The 23,433-nt window shown below is 41.5% G+C and overlaps 1 protein-coding gene across 4 annotated transcripts in view; it reads left to right on the forward strand.

Moving 5' to 3' along the window:
• igsf9ba (immunoglobulin superfamily, member 9Ba) overlaps positions 1-21,894 on the forward strand; it is a 41,123-nt gene extending 19,229 nt beyond the window's left edge. For 2 of the 4 annotated variants that reach the window (XM_089013719.1, XM_089013716.1), the window contains exons 11-20: positions 498-621; positions 2,256-2,431; positions 2,665-2,891; positions 3,635-3,719; positions 5,372-5,533; positions 5,615-5,660; positions 7,582-7,668; positions 9,672-11,297; positions 16,049-16,182; positions 17,201-21,894. In XM_089013719.1, coding sequence (XP_088869845.1) covers positions 498-621; positions 2,256-2,431; positions 2,665-2,891; positions 3,635-3,719; positions 5,372-5,533; positions 5,615-5,660; positions 7,582-7,668; positions 9,672-11,297; positions 16,049-16,182; positions 17,201-17,403 — 2,870 coding nt within the window. In that variant the 3' untranslated portion in view covers positions 17,404-21,894. Of the gene's footprint in view, positions 1-497; positions 622-2,255; positions 2,432-2,664; positions 2,892-3,634; positions 3,720-5,371; positions 5,534-5,614; positions 5,661-7,581; positions 7,669-9,671; positions 11,298-12,885; positions 12,929-16,048; positions 16,183-17,200 lie in introns of those variants that run through there. The other 2 variants (XM_089013718.1, XM_089013717.1) reach the window with 2 other exon arrangements.
• The last annotated feature ends 1,539 nt before the right edge of the window (positions 21,895-23,433 follow it).

Here is a 23,433-nt window from a genome sequence, read left to right on the forward strand (position 1 = left end):
CTATCTATCTATCTATCTATCTATCTGTCTATCTGTCTAGCTAGCTGTCTGTCTGTCTTGCTCTCTGTCTTGCTATATGTCTACCTACCTAGCGACCTAGCTACCTGTCTTGAAATCTGTCTTGCTATCTGTCTACCTACCTAGCGACCGAGCGACCTAGCTATCAATAATATATTTGTCAGACTATAATGTTGTATTTTATTTTTTAATCTTCATAAAAATACAGACAATTATTTTTTTTGCCAGATTTCTCCTGAATTTCCATTTCCACAACTTTTAACTCAAATGATGAGTGTATTCCTAAAATTACTCCAAAAACTACAAATACACTATCGTCATTCACAATACTGATGATGAAAATGTTGTTCTTGTTTCTTTTCCTTGTGTGGTGTCATCGTGCATGTGTGTGTGTGTGTGTGTGTGTGTGTGTGTGTGTGTGTGTGTGTGTGTGTGTGTGTGTGTGTGTGTGTGTGTGTGTGTGTGTGTAAACCACTCAGGCACCAGCCCACACTCCCCCGGGAACATCCACGTTGTGCCCTCCACCACCTCCGCTAATGTGTCCTGGGAAGCGGGATACGACGGCGGCTTCGAGCAGACTTTTTCCGTGTGGTACGGTCCAGTGTGAGTGTTCCTTGTCCACTTCTGGAATAACGTTTCCATGCAAATTGTGGCCCAGTGTGTTTATTTAGTGGATTGTGTTGATATTCTGTTCATATGTTGCTTTTTTGATTGTCAACTTTTAGTGAAAACGGCCTTGAATCTTTGATGTCTGTGTGTAAGCACTTTTATAATAATATACAGTGGGACCTTGGCTTACGAACCTAATTGGTTCCCAGACAGAGTGTGTAAGGCGAAAAGTGAGTATCCCAAAAATTAATTTCCCATAGGAAACCATTAAAATGAGAATAATCCGTTCCCAGGTCTCTATAAAATATAATTTTCAACTAAATAAGCCTTAAAACTACAAACCATATACCTTAGTCCACAGGTGTCAAAGTCAAGGCCCGGGGGCCAAATCCGGCCCGCCACATAATATTTTTTGGCCCGCGAAAGCAAATCAAACTTGTGAAATTCCATGATGGTTGCTAAAATCCAAACAAAAAATATCATATTTTTGGATATAAACCACACTAACTGTCATTATTCTTGACTTCAAATTTGAAAACTAGTACTACAACCATAACTACAATGTGGTCCGTGGCAAAAAATGACTTTGGCACCCCTTCCTTAGTCTATGTATAATAAATGTGGAAAGGCTGTTCGGTCGTGTGGTTTGGTATTCTTCTGCCGAAGATTACTCCGCCAGCCGTGGTGGGGCGGCGCTCCATGTGTATCCCGAAAAGTAGTGCGTATGCCAAGGTTTAATTTTCACAAATTTAACGTTCGTAAACCGAAAAGTTCATAAGGCAAAGTGTTCGTAAACAGAGGCCCCACTGTAATAATACATTTCATTTCTAAGTGCCTTTCAAAACTTTCAAGGTCACTTTACAGTCGCAGGATCGGTTTTGATGCGGGTGAGCAGCGGCAGCCACATGCGCCAGCGTTCACTCAACCCAGAAGTAACTCAAATAGAAAGAAAGCTAGCTAGCTAGCTAATAGATAGCCAGCTAGACAGTTAGCTAACTAGTCAGATAGCCATATAGCTAATAAATAGCCATGTATATAGCTTGAACTGAGATAACGTTTGACAAATAATAATAATAATAATAATAATAATAATAATAATAATATCACTATTATTATTATTTATTAATAATACATTAAGCACCTTTCAAAACTCTCAAGGACACTTTACAGTCACAGGATTTTTTTTGTGCTGGTGAGCAGCGGCAGCCATTCATAGATATGTGCAGCATCATTTGAAGAAATGTGATGCCATATTTTATCCTGCCAAACATGATTCTTTTGATATTATACCTACAATAAAAGATAACAGTGCAAAAAGAGCTTTATACCCGTCTTGGGGGTTAAGTTTATTTTTTTTCCATAACAGCGCCGAAGGAAAAAATGAGTTATAATCACGCTAATATAATATTGATTCCCCTTCGTTAGTGACCTTATTTCCCAGGTGGATTATTGTAAGTAGGTCACTTATGTGCACAGTCCAACTTTTCACTGTGACGCTTGCCAGAAAAAAAAAAAAAAAAAAAAAAGACGACATCCAATAATAAACAACTGACATAAGCCATTGTATGTGACTTAAAATTCTATTTATCCCACTAACATATATATAACGTCTGGCTCCCATTTCACAGGTCAAAGAGAGTGGACTACGGTCCACACGACTGGCATTCCATGCCAGTTTCTGGTGCTCTGACGTGGTTGCTGGTGCCAGGGTTGGAGCCTGGGACAGAGTACCAGTTCAGTGTGCTGGCACAGAACAAGCTGGGCACAGGCCCGTTCAGCGAAGTTGTGACAGTCAACACTGCAGGTGGGCTTTGGCTTCCTTCCGTGTCCGTTATCACTCTGAACGTTGGCATACACACTCTCTTACTGTTTGACTGGATTGTGTGAAGGCTTGGTGTGATATACTGCCCTCTAGTGTACTTTAAATACAACATAATGCAAACACATAATAATAATAATAACATAATAATGCTAACTAGCGGAAATGCAGTTTACCGGCCGATCGTGACCGAAATTCTATCTGATTTTATTCCCCAGGCTCTCCCCTGGGTACCCCAGAACCACTGGTGCTACTTACCCCACCACGATGCCTCACCGCCAACCGCACGCAACACGGTGTTCTCCTCACTTGGCTCCCGCCGGGCAACCACTCCTCGCCCATCAATCGCTACATCATGGAGTTTCGCCTCGGGGAGCGATGGGAGACCCTAGATGACCTGATCCCATCCACTGAGACTGAGCTTGTCGCCAGAGACCTGGTTCAGGTAGAAAATATATATATATACAGTAAAGTCTCGTTATATCGATATCGGATATATCGATAGTCCCGGTTATATCGATAATATTTCGATGCACGCACGGAGAAAATTACATGCAAACAGGGTCGGATATATCGATAGTCCCGGTTATATCGATATTTTTTCGGACTCCCTTGAATATCGATATAACGAGACTTTACTGTATATACAGTGATACCTCAGCTTACGAACTTAATTGGTTCCCAGAAAGTGTGTGTAAGGTTAAAACTGTGTCTTCCAAACATTAATTTCCCCATAGGAAACCATTAAAAATGAGAATAATCAGTTTCCAGCTCCCCGTAAAACAGAATTTTCTACTAAATAAACTACACAAAATATACCTTATTTTATGGATAATAAATGTGCTATTGTGTTGTAATTAAAGAAATAAACTGTACTATATAATAAAGTCATTTTATTTACCTTTGTGATGGTCGTTGATGTATTTGCCTCTTAATGATATCCGAGTGAAGTTGGCGTGCTTTCTCGGCGATAATACCCTCATAAACACTGTCCCATGCTAGCTTTTCGTTAATCCAAATCAACAGAAGTTTTTCAACCTCTTCTATTGCCTGAGGCCGTTGCCTAGACAACACAGAAACACGCTTAGCCTCACATAGCAATGGTCGACTTAGTATACTGGAACTGGGACGCTAAGTCACACAAACGCACACCTTGTTCGTGTTTTTGTTTTGTCTTTCTGATATCAGGAGTCCTGGTATGAGTTTCGGGTGATGGCGGTCATGGAAGACCTGATCAGCGAAAGCAGCAATGTAGTTGGAGTGTCCAGCACAGGTCAGAAAAAAAAAAACAACAACAACAAAAACACAAACTCATGGGGAAAAAAAGATATTTATTTTCTGCTATATTTGTAAGTTAAATCTTCTTATATCGTCATTTTTATATACAGTAAAGTCTCGTTATATCGATATTGGATATATCGATAGTCCCGGTTATATCGATACTATTTCTATGCACGCACGGAGAAAATTACATGCAAACAGGTTCGGTTATATCGATATTTTTTCGGACTCCCTTGAATATCGATATAACGAGACTTTACTGTATTTATATTTATATAAAGCATTTGTAAGTTTAATGCACCTATGAAATAATTAATATAAGTGGGTTAGTGTGGGTTCTAATATTTGTGCCCCTTGAACCTGCGATCAGATTGTCATAATTAGTTCATTTGTTCTTTTTATTACTTTTTTTTGCTTGTCCTTATATTTTTGATTGTGTATTCCAAAAATAGTCCTATGATAATTTCTGGCGTTGTATTTAGATGACAGTATTTTTTTAACTTTATTTTATAAGCGCCTTTCATTTATATGCGCCTTTCAAAACTCTCAAGGTCACTTTACAGTCACAGGATCAGTTTTTCTGTGGGTGAGCAGCGGCACCCACACGTGCCAGCGTTCACTAAACCCGGAAGTAACTCAAAAAGATAGAAAGCGAGCTAGCTAGCTAACAGATAGCTAATAGCTAGCCAGCTAGACAGTTAGCTAACGAGTCAGACAGCCATATAGCTAAAGTTACTAATAATAAAACATTGTATTTATAAGCGCATTCAAAAATCTCAAGGACATAGCTAGTAAATAGCTCGCTAGCTAGATAGATAGCTTGATAGCTAATACCTTGCTAGCTTTACATTATACTACTTAGCACATTCGACTAACAAGCTAATAGACAGCTACTAATAATAATAAAGAAGATTTATAAGTGCCTTTCAAAACTCTCAAAGACATCGCTAATAGATAGCTAGCCAGCTAGATAGCTATATAGCTAATAGATAGCTAGCGAGAACACCAGATAGCCAAAAGATAGCAAGTAGATAGCTAGCTAGATAGTTAGCCAGCTAGACAGCCATACAGCTAATAGAGAGCTAGCGAGATAGATAGCCAGCTAGATAGCTGGATCGAGAGATAGTGAAGAGAGGGGAAAAACGAAATAAGAAATGATAGTGCACCACTGCCACCACTTATTAGCGTTTCAGTGCAAACTCCAGACCCATATAATTTAGGAATTAATGCTTTTTTTCTGATGAAAGAAGAGAGTCTCAGGTTTCTTATGCTGCATTGAATGTTTATGTTGTCCTAAAACTCAATATTGTATGGGTCCTGGAATTTGAATGACAATGACAAAAACCCTGGCACTGGAGTGGACACATTTTTGCACCTGTCTGGCAATAAATGAGTGAACACAGCACCAAAATACAAACAAGAGGGTTTTTAATCAAGTAACTAATCCCCATCAAGTAACTAATCCCCAAAAATGTGCAAATATGCAAATTTCCTGACACACTGATACACTAATGCACTCGTCATATATAATACAAGGCCCAATAGAGTTTTGAAAGGCGCTTAGAATGTAAATGTATTATTATTATAATTATAATCTTACCTATGTTGTTAGTTACTTTCCAACCTTTCCGTTGCGACCGTCAGATCCCTTCCCTCCCGCGGAGGTGGCCGACGAGAGCCTAGCCCGTCCCGTGGTAGCGGGTGTGGTCGCAACTATCTGTTTCCTGGCAGCTGCAGTTTTATTCAGTACTCTGGCCGCCTGCTTCGTCAACAAGCAGCACCGACGCAAGCTCAAGCGCAAACCTGGTTCGTCTGCCGCTAACTGTGCGTGATTTCGATGTCTCGTGACAAAAGATTTTTCATTGTGAATGTCTTTGATCTGTTTAGATCCTCCCTTGTCGGTGACGCACTTCAGGAAGAGCGTGGAATCACCGTAAGTAATGCCTAGATGACTCCACAGTGCGCAGATTTTCGCAACACAGCATAGCATAGCATAGCAATCCCAATCTATGAAACACACCCCATTGCGGCTATGGGAATAGGGGTTGGTGTTATAAACCAGGACATCAATTCAGTCTAATTGGATAGTTCTGAAAGAGGAGAGAATCAAAGTGTTCTTTTCACCAGTGGATCAAGGACATCACGGTGCAATGTGCACGTATGCTAAAGCTAAATGTTGAAAGCAAACATAAAGCTATAGCATCCATTGACCAAAAGAGATTGGTCTCACATATCCTGTCCCACGTACTGTAAATCCGCTTCAATTCCAAGCTGTGACAGTTCCACATATGCATCGTCGCTCTGCGCTAAAGCTCCTTTCTTCTCATCGTGGGCTCCTCAAGCCATGCATTCATCCAGCCGCAGACTTTCCAACAGCACGGACCTTTCTGCCGAACAAAGCGGGGCTGTAAAAATGCTGTCCATGATAGGCGCAAAAAAAGCACAATCGCCCTAAAGCTGTCCAGTGATGACAAATGGCACCGACATTCCTCCCAATCAGCATTTAACGCACATTAGCCCTAGCAGCATTGTGTGTGTGTGTGTGTGTGTGTGTGTGTGTGTGTGTGTGTGTGTGTGTGTGTGTGTGTGTGTGTGTGTGTGTGTGTGTGTGTGTGTGTGTGTGTCAGTGTATTTATTTGGTATAAACATGTGTTCTCTAAACTCAAACACTGTCCACTCTTTGCATGACCGTGGGTGTTTTATTGTTCAGCTACATACAGGTAACATCCAATTTACGACCGGTGCGAGTTACGACCACCTGTACTTACGACCACAACCGCTAGACCTTTTTTTTTAAAAAATCTACGGCTGCCACCGCTACAGCCAGCGACAGAGACAGAGGTCCATGCAGGATGATTTATTAAGCTACAACACAAAGCGCTGGTCCCAAAAAGTGGATCAGGGGAATTATAAATAAAAAAGAATACCAAAAACGACAAGTGGGGGGAGCAATGGGAAACCCGACAATGTCGAGAAGCAAATCGCACACGATGGTGCAGAAACTGAACAATCCCGAAAGGATTACGGGATGTGTGTATGGTGGGGGGTGTTGGGGCTCTGAGGAAGATATAGAAAGTCCAGGGTAATACAAACTACAAATACAAGTTGACAGCGTCCCGTTTTCGTACCCGCTGTCCTGAAGAAGTAAGTGGTGGGAGCGGAGAGGCGTGGTCCCAACCCGAGCTGTCAATTCCACCGACGCGGAGCAGGTGGGATCGCAACGACGCAAGCGCCCCGTCGGGCTCATGGTCGGCGCCGCCACCTCTTCGAGACAGGTGACCTCTTACGGCTTCTCCGTTAGCAGGGAGAGCGATTTTTTTTTTTTTGGACAGCTCGCATGCGTGGGAAGCCGTGCGTATTTGGGTCAGCAGAAAGCGTGTGCGCCGACACGGTAATAAAAATCGATAATACAAAATATAAAATGATTAAAATGACACTAAAGGTTATAAGATTTATAAATGAACTGTCAACATTTTGGTATATAATACTATTCAATAGAAAATGTTGCTTAAAAACAACAGATTGTCATTGTATACTATCCTGTCGTATCGGAGATGCCAGCGTGTCGCCATTTGCTATGATCACGTGATCCTCGCGTCAGCCATTTTGAATGTTTTTCGGTTTACGACTGTTTGACTTGCGACCGTTTTGTCGCAACGGAACCTGGTCGTAACTCGGATGTTACCTGTATTTAGCCTACAGTTTGTATGTGTGTAATCATCTGTCTATGTGCAAAAAAAACCCAAATACGTACTACTGGAGAAAAAACAGGCCCCTTTGTGAACATTGCGAGCAGGCCTCCTCTATTTTTCTTAAAGATGAACTAGGCCCATGTTGTTTGTCTCCCGCCGCAGGCCTCCTCTCACCCCCTTGCCCGGGGTAGAGCCCTGCTGGGACGAGCCTGCCAGGAGCAGTTTCTTGCCCCAGCCCGCCAGCCCCCTGTGAGTGTGCTGCACTGCAATGGCCTGGCATGCATGCTTTCATACATACATGACCTTGTGGATTTTTTTTTTGTAGTTTACGTGTGGAGACACTTTTTTTAATGCATGTCCAGTGACTCTATGGTGGCTGTGCTCCTCCTGGTGTTGGCAGATACAGGCCTGGTTAAATATCCTTGTTTGGTATACAAGGTGACCTAAAAAAAAAAACGGGCCCCAACTCTAATTACGGATGTTGTGTGGAAGTGAGTTCCAGAGTTTGGGAGCAGAGCGGCTGAAAGCTCTGCACCCCATCGTGGTGAGACGGGAAGAGGGCATACAGAGGTGAAGGGAGGATGATCCATGACATTCTTACAGACTGAATTCGTCCATCTACCCGTCACTCATGAGCAAGTTCTGGTTCTAGCAAGACGTACCAAGTTCTCAAACCTGCTCGATATTGGCTGAAAGAGAACTTCGGAGGCTCAAGACTGATTTTGAGTGGGCACCCCAGAGCCCATATCTAAACCTCCCAGGTTTTTTTTCTTTGGGGCTATCGTAAGGACAGAGTCTACAGAGGGAAACCCAGAACCGTCACGGAACTCAAGAAAGCCATCAGCGAGGAGATGAGAGCCATTACCAATTCAGTCTGTAAGAATGTCATGGACAACTTTGTGGTGCCCCCTAAGAAATGCACAGAGCTATTTGGACGCCATCTAGAACATATGCTGTAGAACGGAGACAAAAAGGCCAAAGACCCTAGTGTTTTGATGTGATGTTTTGAATATACGTAATTAACTACTTATGACCAAAGTTTCATTTCAGTTGGACAAAACACTAAGAAATGGGGCCTAATTATAGTTAGTGCGGTTTTTTTGGGGGGTCACCCTGTATGTGTCATCTCAGCTTTGTTGGTTAGCCATTGTCCTGTCCAACCATCTCAAATCACAATTCATTTGTCTTTACAGTCATGATTTGTGGTATCTCTTAAAAAGAAATAAATACAGTAAAGTCTTGTTATATCGATATCGGATATATCGATAGTCCCGGTTATATCGATACTATTTCTATGCACGCACGGAGAAAATTACATGCAAACAGGGTCGGATATATCGATAGTCCCGGTTATATCGATATTTTTTCGGACTCCCTTGAATATCGATATAACGAGACTTTACTTTACATCCTAACAAACGAGATCCATGGACCCATACCAATCTGGAATCTGGATTCCAACAAAAAAAACAGTTACTTTAGTCAAAGAAATCTAGAAATATCTTTGTATTTAGCTGCGGTTGTTCTGCCTTAGAACGACCTTGTGGTCAAGTGGTTAGCGCGTCAACCTCTATGCAAGAGGTACCGTGTTTGATTCCATTCCTGTGTGGAGTCTGCATGTTCTCCCCATGCTTGCGCGGGTTTTCTCCGGGTACTTTGGTTTCCTCCGGGTACTTTGGTTTCCTCACACATCCCAAATACATGCATGGTAGGCTGATTGAACACTCTAAATTGTCCACTGGTGTGATTGTGATTGTGAGTGTGAATCGTCCTTTGTTTGTGTGTGCTATGATTGGCTGGCAACTGGTTCAAGGTGCCCAAAGACAGCTGGGATGGGTGCCCGCATGCGCTGAATATGAAGCGGATTAGAAAATGGATGGATAGTCTGCCTTGAAAGAGGTTTATAAATACAAAACCTTTAAAAAAGTTAAGATTCCACGCATGATAAGGAAATCCATGGCATGTGTGGTGACTACTGTGTTACTGTGCTCCAATTCATCTTACCAATTGTTGTTTTGCATCTGAAAAGTCCAATACTGCCCGTGGTTGTCGGGTTTAAATGTCCTGGAGAAATAAAGTATTCACAATCCTGATGTACCTCGCACCACGGGTAATTCGACAAACTAACAAGACTCTGACCTTAACTGACTTTGACTGTAAGGGAGGAGAACAGTCGCTAAGTGTGTACCCTACTTTGTGATTTTCCTCCCAAGGTTGTCATGAAACCTCCTCTCTGTCCCTTTTTATGTCAGGTTGTCGTCAGGGAAGATTAGCCCAGAGAGCTCCCCACCATCACGGCCACGCTCCATTTCCTCCGACGGTTCCCATGGACCTGGGCTATATGTCAGGAAGCTGCCTAGCCCCCAGCGGGAAAAGGACAAGGAGCTTTCCTTCTACAAGAAAACCAAGCGTGCCATAGCAAGCAAGAAGTACAGCGTATCCAAGCACGAGGCTGAAGTCACCACGCCCATCGAGCTGATATGCCGCGGCCCCGACGGCCGCTTCGTCATGGAAACTAGCCCGCCGCAGTGTCGCATCCAGGGCTTCCCCTTCGCCGAGGAGTCGGACCTGTACCCCGAGTTCCGTCAGTCCGACGAGGAGAACGATTTCGATCCCGGGCCTCTGCCGCCCATCATGCCCACGCTTCGGCCTCAGCTCTCCCCGACATCCTCCAGCCTGGAGTCCACGCAGCCCCCAACCTACAGCCCCCACCTGCACAGGGCCATGGAAGGTATGAGCTTTGGGGAGGGCAGTGCACTTCACGCCTCAGGGCAGGCCCCGTCCGCCCGCTACAGGGGCTTCCCTCATAGCCCCTTCTATGGGTATATCGGCAGCCGCGTCGAATCAGGGATTGCACCGCCATTCTACATGCCTGACATCAGCCCGCATAGCTCCGCTCTGTCCACCCCCCCGGGCACGGCCGAGGGGCCCTTTGGCTATCCCTCCATCCCCGAGGAGAGCGGAGAGATGGAGCACCATCAGTATCCCGCTTCTGGCCATTCTCTGTCTCACACTCACAGCCCTCCCACTCGCTCACCTGAAAGCTGGACCCCTCACACGTTACCCTTCCTGGGTCTGATGGAGGGTCCAGGCTTCATGCTCCCCCCGCACCATTCTTTGCGTCATCCTTCAGACATGCCCGAGCCACCCTCGTACCTCGCTCACTCGCTCCCGACCGGTCGCCTCCACCTCCCTCCCCTGATGGATCCGACAAGCCCGAGACTCCTTCAGCTGGAGGTCCCCGTGGCTCCCCCGGGCAGAGACCGGCCCCCGGGGCCTCCGGTTAGGCGTTTAGCTATGCAACAGGCCCAAAGTCTCGGCCAGCTCAGACACACGGCCCACGGAGTGGGTGTACCAGTGTTGCCTTACCCTGATCCGGCAGCCCGTGCAGGGAGCCCAAGCACAGCCCCAAGTAGTAGCCCCCAGTCTTGGCTTAGCCCGAGGGCGGGGCGCCGAGCAGACCCCAGCCTGCCCCCCTTAGTACTTCAACCCTCCCGCCTGTCCCCGCTTTCCCAAAGCCCACTTAGCACCCAGCCGGGTTCTCCAGATATTCTAGTACGCCCACCTCCACGCGCCGGCATCCTCCGCACCTCTCGGTCTTTGGAGATGCCCGAGCTCACCCTGCAGCCCTCGGCCACCTTCTCCCGGAGGTCTTCCCTGAGCGCCTCCCCGACTCCGAGTCAGAGCGGCAAGCAGGCCAGCCCTGGTTATCACGCCGCTCACATGTCCTACGCCTCGACGGCGGCCAGTTACCCCTCACAGTCCCCATCTCCCCCGCCGGAGGGCAGGGATGTTTTCGGGCAAAGGCCATCCCAGAGAAGGACAGAGGAGGAGATGCTTCCCTCAGAGCCCTCCCAGCTCCAGGTTTCAGCCTCAGGGTAGGTGATCGTTGCACTGGAGAACAATGTCTCCCTGTCTGCTCCATATATTCCAAATGAATATGACGTCAATGGCTCAATTAAGAGATAATTAGGACGCGTATTGTTCCTAAATATGCAGAAGGCATGTATTAGCATTGAGCAAGCATGTATAGCTTAATTTGTCCATTTGACCAATGAAAAATCCTTTTAAATCAACAATGTACTTTTAATGGTATATTTCCTGGATAATATTGAGCCCTAAAATCGAGTGGGTATTCATAGTTAAAATAAAATAAATGAATACATAAATATATGCATAAATACATAAATGTATAAATACATATATAAATACAGAAACCAACAAAAAATACATAAATATCTGAATATGTAATTAAATAAATATGTAAATAAATAAATACAAAAAATATACAAACAAAAAACCGAATAAATACATAAATAAAAAATGGAATAAACACATAAATTAATAAAGAAATAAATACATACAAAAACAAATAAATAAATAAATGCATAAACACAAATGACAAAAATATAAACATACAACTGAATAAATAGATAAATATATAAACAAACAACCAAATAAATAAATACATGACTACATGAATAAATACATGCATAGATACACGAATAAATACATGAATAAATACATGCATTAATAAATGAATAAATAAATGATTAAACAAATGAATAAAATACAAATCAAAGCCTTCGGCCAAAATGAAAACGTTCTTTAAATGCAGTCACTTTTGAAAGACAGCCTAAAAGTCGAATACAAATATGTTACATTACATTAAAAGTAATGGACATAGGAAAAAAAGGTTAGTAGTAATGTATTAACAGTCTATAAATTGTGAAAAAGATATGGAAACAATAATCAATGAAGAGGCATAATGCAACAAATTTTAGTTCCATTTTGAATTAAATACCATACAGGCATTTGTCTTCAAAGATGTGATTGTCAATACAAAAAACATTCCGCAATATCACTTTGAATGATCAAACATGGACTTATTTCATAATGAAACAAAGCATTGCACGACATTTTATAGGTGGATATATTTTCAAATTTGGTAACACATCTGTAGTGCATAAAACTGCACAGAGGGGATCATTAGTCTGTCCCTTGTAAAAACCTAATTTTACTAAATAATTACATGAAAAAAAAAACATATCCACAATTAAAACCATGTAAAATGTGTCTGTCACCAAAACTACACACTTTAACGCTGACGCGCTAACAATTTAATTACGTCTCTTTTGCAACCTCAGCTGTCATAAACTGAGGACCCCCGTAGTTGTTGTTAACAGCTTTTTAGGTTAGCTTTAAAATGTTAACATCTGTAAAAAAAATGAATTAGCCATTTTGTCTTTCAAGAACATGTTAAGACAATTAATCCCATAAAGCAATTTAAAACACGTACAATTGAAAAGCCCCCGTGTTCTTAGTGGCGCCTCTGACAAACAGTCAAGCCAAGACTGGCTGTTACCCGTCAATGGTCCCCCCATCAAGGCAAGTGGTAGCACTGTGTAAGACTGCCGTTTGCTCGCGGGCAAGGGTCTTACCTGATTTGTCTTTGATTGATCTCAGCTATCTGGGCAGCGTTGTGACCCGGTCCCCCACGCCGCAATAGGTAAGGGTCGGGACCCATGTTTGAGAGGGGAAGGGGTCAGCAGGTAGAGGGCTCAAATCACTCTCTCCTTTAAAGGGGAATCACTTTGCCTCTGTGCTGGATTCAAGTGAGCGGCATTAATGGTAATCATCACGGCCGCAAGGACGCATTTGTCAATACGGACGCTCCCCACCTTACGAACGAGATGCATTCCCAAGCGGTTGTTCGTAAGGTGAATTTGGTCGTAAGTTGCTTCAGTGCTATGTTTTGTATGGAATGCATACCTGCCAACTACTCCGGTTTTGCCGTAAAAACCACAGTTACGGTTTCCAGTCCAAAATCGTCAAAATAATAAGTAATGTGATACCTCTGCTTCCAAGTGCTTTAGCTAACGAACTTTTCGCCTTACGAATGTTAAATTCGCACGAATATAATCTTGGCATACGAACAATTTTTCGGGAATCACACGGAGCGCCACAATGACTGATGTGTCGTTCGCGAACGAGCCGGTTCTTGGAGCTGGATCTCTGAAGTGAACGAAGCTGGAAATGGCATCCGGCTTTTTTTTTTTACCCCTCCATTCCCCGCCCCCAGTCTTGGGTTAAAGCCGCACGTGATTGGTCAAAATCCGTGGTAGAGAAAGGAGGGGACACACGCAGAAGTGAGCGGGGGGAGGGGTTACAGAAACAGAAACAAACACACAAAAGGGAGATGAGAGAGCTTGAAACAAAAAAAAAAAACAAAGTGAAAAAGAACCAAAAGTGAAATAGTGAGAAAATGGATAGAAAACAGTGAAATGTGGACTTTCAACTTTGATAGCCTGCAAGGTGAAACTGTACTGTTTTTCGTAACTTAAATGTTCGTAAACTGGGGAGCGTCTGTAGTCCCACTAAAGCAACATAAGTCTACTGCGGTCATTAAGGCTTGTGAGTGGCTTTGCTCGACCAGTTTACCTTTTGATAGATTTTTTGTTTAATGCCTTGAATCACTCGAGGACGCACTTACATGATAGAAAGGAGTATTCCCCTTTAAAGATTTGTTCCATGTGCAAAATGCCATGCATGCATTCTCTAAACTTTTTTCTCTATATGACCAAGCAAATAACAAATCCAACTTGATTTCTCTGTCACATTTGTGCTTTGCGTCATGTGACCATTTTTAATGGCCATCCTCCTCTTCCTTTCCCGTGATGTGACTCGTTCCCCTTAATGGACATTTTCCTCTTTCTGCCATCTCGTCCCGTCGGCATGGTGAGGCCTCTTGTGCCGCAGTGTTCATTTCGATCAACGTGTGCTGTATCGTGTTCATTTCTATATGGAAAACGTGCTGCGGTTGATCAGCAACTGGCTTCCCCCCAGATTTGTCTTCTCGCCTCTCTCTGCTAATGCTTCTCATTCTCTCTCTTCACAGCAGCAAGCGATGGATGCCATCTTTAAAAAAAAAAGATCAGATTATCAACAATTTGACCTTACTGAACACTCCGTAAGGCCTTTTGGCTTCACTTGGAACGTCAATTTAAACGTTAGCTTGTTAGCTTGTGTCTATGAGGGCGGCAACAGTATGTTCTAAACTTCATATGAGTGAAAATGCATAAAATGAATCCCTTTTTATCAAATCTGGAAATGTACTTATTAATGGTGTGTCCATTGCAGTGACAGGCTGCGGATTTCATCGCTAGGCCTTCAGTAGTGCTATGTCGGAATCAATTCCAGGCTAAAATAAAATTGGGTGTGATTTACTACAAGTCCACTAGAGAATACCATGAGCCAGGAAATAACTGACTGACCTTTCTTCATGATGTCCATTTTATTTCTTGAAGAGTCCGTCTTGAAAATGGCTTGAACAGTAAATATCCAACCAAATCTATTTCTTCTCCTCCTTCAGCCATTTTGGGTTTATGAAACTGTAATTAAATCAACACAACAATCAATATATTTGCCTATGGAGCGCACTACAGATAGATACAATGTGCTAGCACTCGCCAGTATGCCCTTCTCACTCGTGGCTAGTGATACCATGATTGGCTAGTGACTAGCCAATCAACACAATATATTTGCTTTTGGAGCTCGCTAATGATACAGTGTGCTAGCTCTGGCCAGTATGCTCTTGTCACTAGCGGTTTGTGATCAGAGCAGTTCTCGCAAACTATGATTGGCTAGTAATAATAGTAATACATTTCATTTATTAGCGCCTTTCAAAACGCTCAAGGTCACTTGACAGTCACAGGATAAGTTTTTCTGTGGGTGAGCAGCGGCAGCCATACACGCTAGCGTTCATTCAACCCGGAAGGAACTCAAATAGATAGAAAGCTAGCTATTAGATAATTGTGTTAGGTTCATACTGTCTACTTGTTATCTAATTGAACACCTACAAAAGCCACTGTCTGTAAGAAAGGAATCTGTTTAAATTAGCTACTAGATCGCTAATAGCTCTTGTTACTAGCCAGTCATAGTTTGTGAAAACTCTGACGTTTAATAAATTTGCGAATGGCAGTGAATGAGTGAAGCGGAATAGTGATAGATGACGATTTGATGTTTTTTTTCACTAACATGCAAAGGAATTCCGCCCACGATGCATTGCATGCTAACATGATGCCGACCGCTCCCCCCCATGTCGTGATTTCGATTTCTTTTTACAATTTCAAACATTTTAATGAACAATGATTTTTGACAGTGTTTTAAGGATCGAATACATTTGAATTGTGTCACTCAAAGCAAAATATTTTGGGAAAATAGACCTTCATTTTTCTCCGTGCATCCTTATTCAGACATATTCATTATTCGTTCCTTCATCGGAAAAGTGATCAATTTTGGCAGTCATTATATAAAGGTTGACACTTAAATTAACCAACACTATTTTATGAAGCAAACTGTGATTTGATGCTCGCAGCAACAAACCGAGTCCTTCATCTAATGACTGCTTTGCGTATATCGACTATCATACCTCACTGTGTCTAACGCTTATCATCCATCAGTGCTAATATAGTATGTGGAGTTTTTCAGACCACTCAGTCGCAGTGCCAAGTGCGTCGCCATTTTTCGGTATTTTTCACTCTACCATAGAACGGAGTGGAGTGTTGGATTAATACAGGGACGCTGTGTGCTGTACCTCTTTCTCTCCTTTTCTGTCTCCTCTTCTCAGGCACCCTCTAGGTGGGGCTCGTGATGCTGCTGCCGGGTCTGAGAGTCTACCAGCACTGCTCCACCACTGTATGACAAAAGCTAAAGGAGTGGCTACCAACTACAATAACAATGCGAGCTTTGTGAGGAGAACTGGTAAGTTCTGATTTCAATTCCAACATTTTCAATTCTGAATGCACTGGAGTCAAGCCATCAAGCCCGGCCGCAAGAATGCGATGACACCAGAACATGGTGTTGCTAGTTCTAATGCAATCTGAATATATATATACTATATATAAATAGGGTCAAAACTACCAACAAAAAAAAATAGTTCGCTGATGAAGCCTCTCGGATAAGAAGCGAAACATCCGACACCTTCAAAGAAGTACAGTGAGACCTCAACTTACGAACTTAATTGGTTCCCAGACAGAGTGTGTAAGGCGAAAAGTGTGTATCTCAAAAAAAAATTCCCATAGGAAACCATTAAAATGGGAATAATCCGTTCCTGGGTTTCCATAACATATACTTTTCAACTAAATACGCCTTGAAACTACACACAACATACCTTATTTTGTGTATAATAAATGTGCTATTGTATTGAAATGAAAGAAATACACTGCATTGTATCATAAAGTCACTTTATTTACATTTGTGATGGTCATTTATGGCTTGATAGAATGGCGTTGGTGGTCAAAGGTCAAAGGAACTGCATGAGGACTGTAATTAAAGAAATAAACTGTGCTGTAAAATAAAGTGTTATTGACCTTTTTGATGGTCGTTGATGGCTTATGGAAGGAGAGTCACCTTCCATAAGGACTGTTGGTGCTGTTCGGTCGTGTGCTTCCACCGAAGATCACTCCGCCAGCCGTGGTGGGTGTGTATTATGAAAATAGTGCTTATTATAAGGTTGAATTTTCATAAATTTGACGTTTGTAAGACGAAAAGTTTGTAAGTTAAGGTGTTTGTAAGTTGAGGTCTCACTGTACAGATGACGGCTGAATCAACCTTCTCATCGATGGACCACTTCTGTACAATAGTGAAACAACGTGCAAGGTATCAAGGAGAGCTAAAGTGATCAGTGCTAGAAAAAAAAAAAACAAAATCTCCAATGTTGTGGTCACTGCACCGAATCAACTCTTGCATGCTCTCACAACCCACCCTGCCCCGCCCTCAGGTGCAACTCCCTCTCAGACCCAGCAGCCATCCCATATGCCCCACCGGGACGAGACGCTCGGCAGAACGAGGAAAAGGCAAACCAAGAAGAACCACTATCTCTATTTGACGTCCTTGCTGCATCGCAGGCGCTCCGAGGATGACCAGACGGGCATCCTGACCAACGCCGACTTGGAGGGCCCTAATTACGGGACCCTCCGCTGACCCAAGGGGCCTGTCAAGCCATTGAATTCGATTAAAGGCCAATTCAACCCGCTGTGTCGAACCCCCCTCGGCGCACCCTGATCTTAGTATCAAGCTGATAGCTTTCTTATCAGCGCTAGAGTTCACTGGGGGTGTCACGGAGGCATCGACGTGAGTACATGAACGATTGATTTGGCTTCCTTCCGTCTCACTTGATGTATATAAATAGTCAAAACAAGGGAGTGAAGTTGCATTCTACAGTAATAAAAAGGTCACTCACGCAGGAAGGGTGGTGGGTGAGGGTCCATGTTTTTTTTTTCCAATGATACAGTGTACTGTTATGCTCCGGTGCGACTTTTCCTACAATACAAATAGCGTCAGTATTCAAACACAGGGTTCTTACCACCAAATATACCTCAGAGTAAACGCAGAGTTGCTGTAATTCTTGTGGTATACTGTACGTACTTGACCTTTTTACATATGGAGAGAGAGGAAAAAAAAAGGTTTGGATCACGCGATGTACTCGCTTTTTTATTTTTTTTTTTCCCGACACGTTAGCTAGCCTTTAGTTCTCGCTATTAGCTTGTATTTATTTAGCGATACTATCCAATGAGGCTGTCTTAATGTGTCAATGTTACGAGGTCGGACTCACCGATGGTGGGTGGTTTTAGATGAACAGGGTGACCCAGTCGTAAAATGTGGAGTAGGATGAATTTCACTTGAGATGCGTGGCACATCTGGTGGTGCCTTTTTTTCGCCTTTGCGCTCGTCTTTTTTTCTAGCTTCAACTTGCCTTTTCCGTCGCCTTCGTCAAGGAGGACTTCAAAATGTTATTTCTGTTTCGTCAGAAAGGAAGCATGGCTCCTGTTTTTTTAAGTTTCGTTTTGTTTGTTGGCTTTTTATAGCTCCGGTTTGGCATTCCCGAGTTGAAATGCACAGGGCTATCAAAATAGAAAGAAGGCGAATAAATAAACTAATAATAAATCAAAGTTTATGCAGACGGAATAAAGGTGCTGCATGTTAAATCGTAAGCATATAATGCTTCATAATGCTGGAAAGTGCTCGAAGCAATGAATACAGTGGACCCTCCTGAGTCAAACCGTGTCAAGACAGACTGAAAACTGAAGAACAAAAAAATATATATAAATGAATATAAATAGCAGTACTGTGTATTACAAATGGGTGAGTGGGGGTGAGTCCAGGTTTTCAGGTCTGTCTATTTAAAAGCCTAACAGGATGATTATTTTCCTGAAAATGTGGAAATATGATGATACTGTAATGATAGAGACTAGCAAGATGGCTGTGTTAGCAACTAGCGCTCAAATTATAAAATATAAATAGCAGAATATTACAAATAGGTGAGTGGGGAAGTTAATCCAGGTTTTCAGGTGCGTCTATTTAAAAGCCTAACAGTATGATTATTTTCCTGAAAATATGGAAATATGGTGGTAATGTAATTATAGCGACTAGCAAGATGGCTGTGTTAGCAACTAGCGCTCAAATTATAAAATATAAATAGCAGCATATTATAAATAGGTTAGTGGGGGTAAGTCCAGGTTTTCAGGTTTGTCTATTTAAAAGCCTAACATGAAGAATATTTTCCTGAAAATGTGGAAATATGATGATACTGTAATGATAGAGACTAGCAAGATGGCTGTGTTAGCAACTAGCGCTCAAATTATAAAATATAAATAGCAGAATATTACAAATAGGTGAGTGGGGAAGTTAATCCAGGTTTTCAGGTGCGTCTATTTAAAAGCCTAACAGTATGATTATTTTCCTGAAAATATGGAAATATGGTGGTAATGTAATGATAGCGACTAGCAAGATGGCTATGTTAGCAACTAGCACTCAAATTATAAAACTCAACTCAAAAACAAGACTTCCTGAATATTCAGCGCGAGTCTTAAAACGTAAAATATAGCTATATGCTGTAGAATCTTTGTAAAATACGCTCAGTAGAAGCCATTTGAAGTGATTTTACAAATTATGGACACAACTTGTCCAGAGGCGTTGGTTGTCCTTTAAACTAAAATTAATCATTATTCCAGGTGTAGCAGTGTGCCAAAAAAAAAAAAAAAAATAGCCGATATGCACCTTGTGATACATTTGTTTTAGTTTTAGTATTGTCATTGCCATATATGTCTATGGCCTAATTTTACAGTACGCAAATAAAAACCAAACAAACAAAAAGAGAAAAAGTAAAGGGTAAAAAAAAAAAAAAAAGTTTGACTTTCTCGAGGGTCCACTGTACTCAACCACAAAGCAACAGCAAGACTGTTTAACAAATGTACTAGATGAACTTTCTGGCTACTACTCTGTATGTTTTTTGATTTTCTGACACTTAGCCGATAATGAATGTATGCTTTTCGCTGTACAGGAAATGAATGTCCCAGTATCGCAATGCATTGAATGACCACTGACATTGTTTTTATTGTCCTTTTTTTAAGGTGCAGCCAAATTAGTCTCTTATCTTTCCGAGCCCTATTTTGAACGTTTTTTTTCCAATCATACAAATATAACAAGCAATTAGCCACCGATGAAAGGTCAAAGCTAATGCTTGCCTAAAAGTAAACACCCACGCAAATCGGTATAAAAGACGGCGAATTAAGAATTAACACACAGATCTATATTTGTTATGTGCTGTACATGTATCGTATTTGTAAAGAGAAAAAGCGTTTTACGGAAAGACCTTCTTGTTATGACAATGTACAAAAATCAAGTAGAGAGAAATTAGATTATATAAATATATTAAACACACACACACACACACACAAACAACAGTATTTGCTTACAGTACTGCTTTAAGTGGAAGCATTTTTAAGGTGCCTCGTTTCGTCTTGCTTTTAGCGCGCACGGTTTTTAACCCCAGAAGAGTGAACGTCATAATGTTAACAACGTAATGGTGTGTTGATTCTGCTTGTACATTTTATCCTGTGAAAAATGTTCAGCTTTAGATGCAAAACTTCTATATTCACTTTAACGTAAATTTCAGCAAAATTCCTAATGTGATAGTAAGGCTGGGCGAAAAATTGAAATATAACCCCCTCCAAATAAATCAGATGAAGTGATACCTTGGCTTACGAACTTAATTGGCTCCCAGACAGAGTGTGTAAGGCGAAAAGTGTGTATCCCAAAAAATAATTTGCCATAGGAAACCATTAAAATGAAAATAATCTGTTCCCATGAAACATAATTTTCTACTTTCTAATTTTCTAAGCCTTAAAACTACACAAAATATGCATTATGTTATGTATAATAAATGTGCTATGGTGAAAAGTAAATTATATGGGACTGGAGTTATATGAGCTCGAACTGAGGGTGGCTGTCCAAAATACAATGCAATACAAACATACTGATTTATATAGTGCTTTAACAACAGCTGAAGCTGGAACAAAGCGAAATTAAATGTATTATTTTTATTATTATTATTAACATGGGAAAAAAGGGAACGCTGCCCCTTGTGGATGAGACAAAACATTGCCAGAGGCCATGGCCAATGCTTTATCGGCACCCACGCAATTTATTCAATTCCCGAAGAAATTTGTGAATGGCAGTGAATTAGTTAAAAATCCTGATGCATCCATCCGAATTCGCCCAGCCCTACATCACAATAAATGGGGATATTACAAAAATTATAATAATAATAACAACATGATTGACCATAGCTTTCAATACACAGCAGTGCAAGCGAAGCAAACTATTATTGAAAGTCAAACATTTTCTTGATAATATGTTATATGCGACCAGTCATTCCAATTCTTTATTTGTCTGTGGAATCCAAAATGAAGTAGTAAAATCCATAATAAAAAAAAGAGCTAGCTAACTTTCTATCTGAGTGATTCTAGGTTGAGTGAACGCTGGCGCATGTGGCTGCCGCTGCTCACCCACAGAAAAACATATCCTGTGACTGTAAAGTGACCTTGACAGTTTTGAAAGGCGCTTAGAAATGAAATGGATGATGATGATGATGATTATTATTATTATTATTATTATTAACTTGGTGCTACATTCAATTTTTTTGTGGTGCTGTACAGTAGAAAAATACAACCTATTTTGTTTCGTTTTTTGGGGTCGGGAGTGGGGGGGGGGGTGTTACAATCACAGGTGTGACGTTCAATAACCTCCACGTGTTTCTATAGCGTGCGTGTGTGTGTTGTGGGGGGAGGGGTCTTGCGTGCGTCTGTGCTTCCAAAGTACTCTCTCAAAAAAGTAGTGCTATTGTTGAGAGTGTGAACCCAGCATCAATGGGAAGAACAACCAGTCGTTCCATTATCTCAAATTAGCACGTATTTTTTCTCAAGCACACAACTGCAGCAGCAGCGTGTCTCGCCACACTTTCACCGTTAAATGGGACCCTTTCTCGCTGATGTCACACCACTTCCGTTTTGGTTTTTCTTAGTTCACATTTCATCATTTGGACATACAGTGATACCTCGGTTTACGAACCCCTTGGCTTACGAACTTTTCGGTTTACGAACGTTAAATTTATGAAAATTGTACCTTGGCATACGAACAATTTTTCGGGATACACCCGGAGCTGTCTCAATGAGTGATGTGTCGTTCGCAAACGAGCCCGTTCTTCTTACCACCAAATGGCAGCCGACTGTTTTTGTCCCCTATTCCCCGCCCCCAGTCTTCGGTTAAAGCCACATGATTGGTCAGGAACGCAGCATTGAGGGGAGGTTGTTTAAACATTTGTTTAAACAAGAGACAGACAGACAGTGAGAGAGTTTCAACTTTGATAGTTCAAAGGCAGGGTGTAGACTGCAAGGTTAAAATATCCCATCAATCAGGCTCCACAAACAACCCGCACAAGCCATCTGTACACTTGATGCAAAAAGCTATCAACCCAGCTAAACAGAACGCAATTGATGAGGAACTGGATAAAATTATCGCAGAGAAAGCACCTACAAGGGATCATTCCTCAAGATGGTGAAAGAAGAAGGCCACGTTCCTCATTAAGTGTTTATCCATTAAGCCATCACCGACCATCACCAAGGTAAATAAAACGACTTTATTATATAGTACGGTTTATTTTTCTAATTATAATACATAGCACATTTATTATACATAAAATAATGTATATTTTGTGTATTTTTTAGGATTAGAAAATAGAAAATTATGTTTTATGAGGACTTGGGAACAGATTATTCTCATTTTAATGGTTTCCCATGGGAAATTAATTTTTGGGATACACACTTTTCGCCTTACAGACTCTGTCTGGGAACCGATTAAGTTCGTAAGCCAAGGTATTACTGTAACAAGCTACCCGCATGAGGCAATGGTGTGACTTCACGATGCAAAGGGTCTTATATTCCAAACCGGTTTGCCACATATATACACATAAAGCTCACACATCATCTGCTTATACTTCAAAAAATATTTTATCTTCAAATATTTTAATTGTTATGATTATTTTTTAATTTGTATTCTGAAAAAAATGAACCGTTTTAAAGAGGGCTGCTTTGGACGTACTGTTAGCTTTGATGTTTATATTTTTGGGGTCAAAACTTCTTTGCTTCACTAGCTCCTGTCGGGGTGATACTTTAACATTTTTTTTTAATATTGTATTAATCTTGCATGTAGAGACAATACCAACATTTAACAATCATTCACGGATATCTGAACTGGTTGTTAATGGACAGAAACCTAGAATAATATCTAGTATTTTCTATATTCTCTGTTTTTTTTTCTTGTGTACCAGCACTGAGGAACTAGAATGTATTATTATAATTATTATTATTATTATGATGATGATTCTTCTTACTGTAGGCTACAATAAACAAAGCACTACATTGTTAACTGTTTTAGCGTAAAAAAAATGTTCATGATCAAGCAAGCAAGCAAGCAAGCCACGTAGTACTTCAAAAGAAAGAACATTTACACCTTGCTTACCATCCACTCAACTCTGTGCTTTACATCACATGTTTACATTCTACGTTTGGCTGCAAATTCCTCATTTTGTAAATATCGGTGCAATGAACCAGTTTTATTATTTTATTTTTTTTTGTTCTGTCCGATCATCAGGTTTTAACATGATCACATTGT

This window comes from Hippocampus bargibanti, linkage group LG14 (assembly GCF_051943395.1).
Source record: "Hippocampus bargibanti isolate YZ-2025 linkage group LG14, ASM5194339v1, whole genome shotgun sequence".
In the NCBI taxonomy this organism is placed as follows: Eukaryota; Metazoa; Chordata; class Actinopteri; order Syngnathiformes; family Syngnathidae; genus Hippocampus; species Hippocampus bargibanti.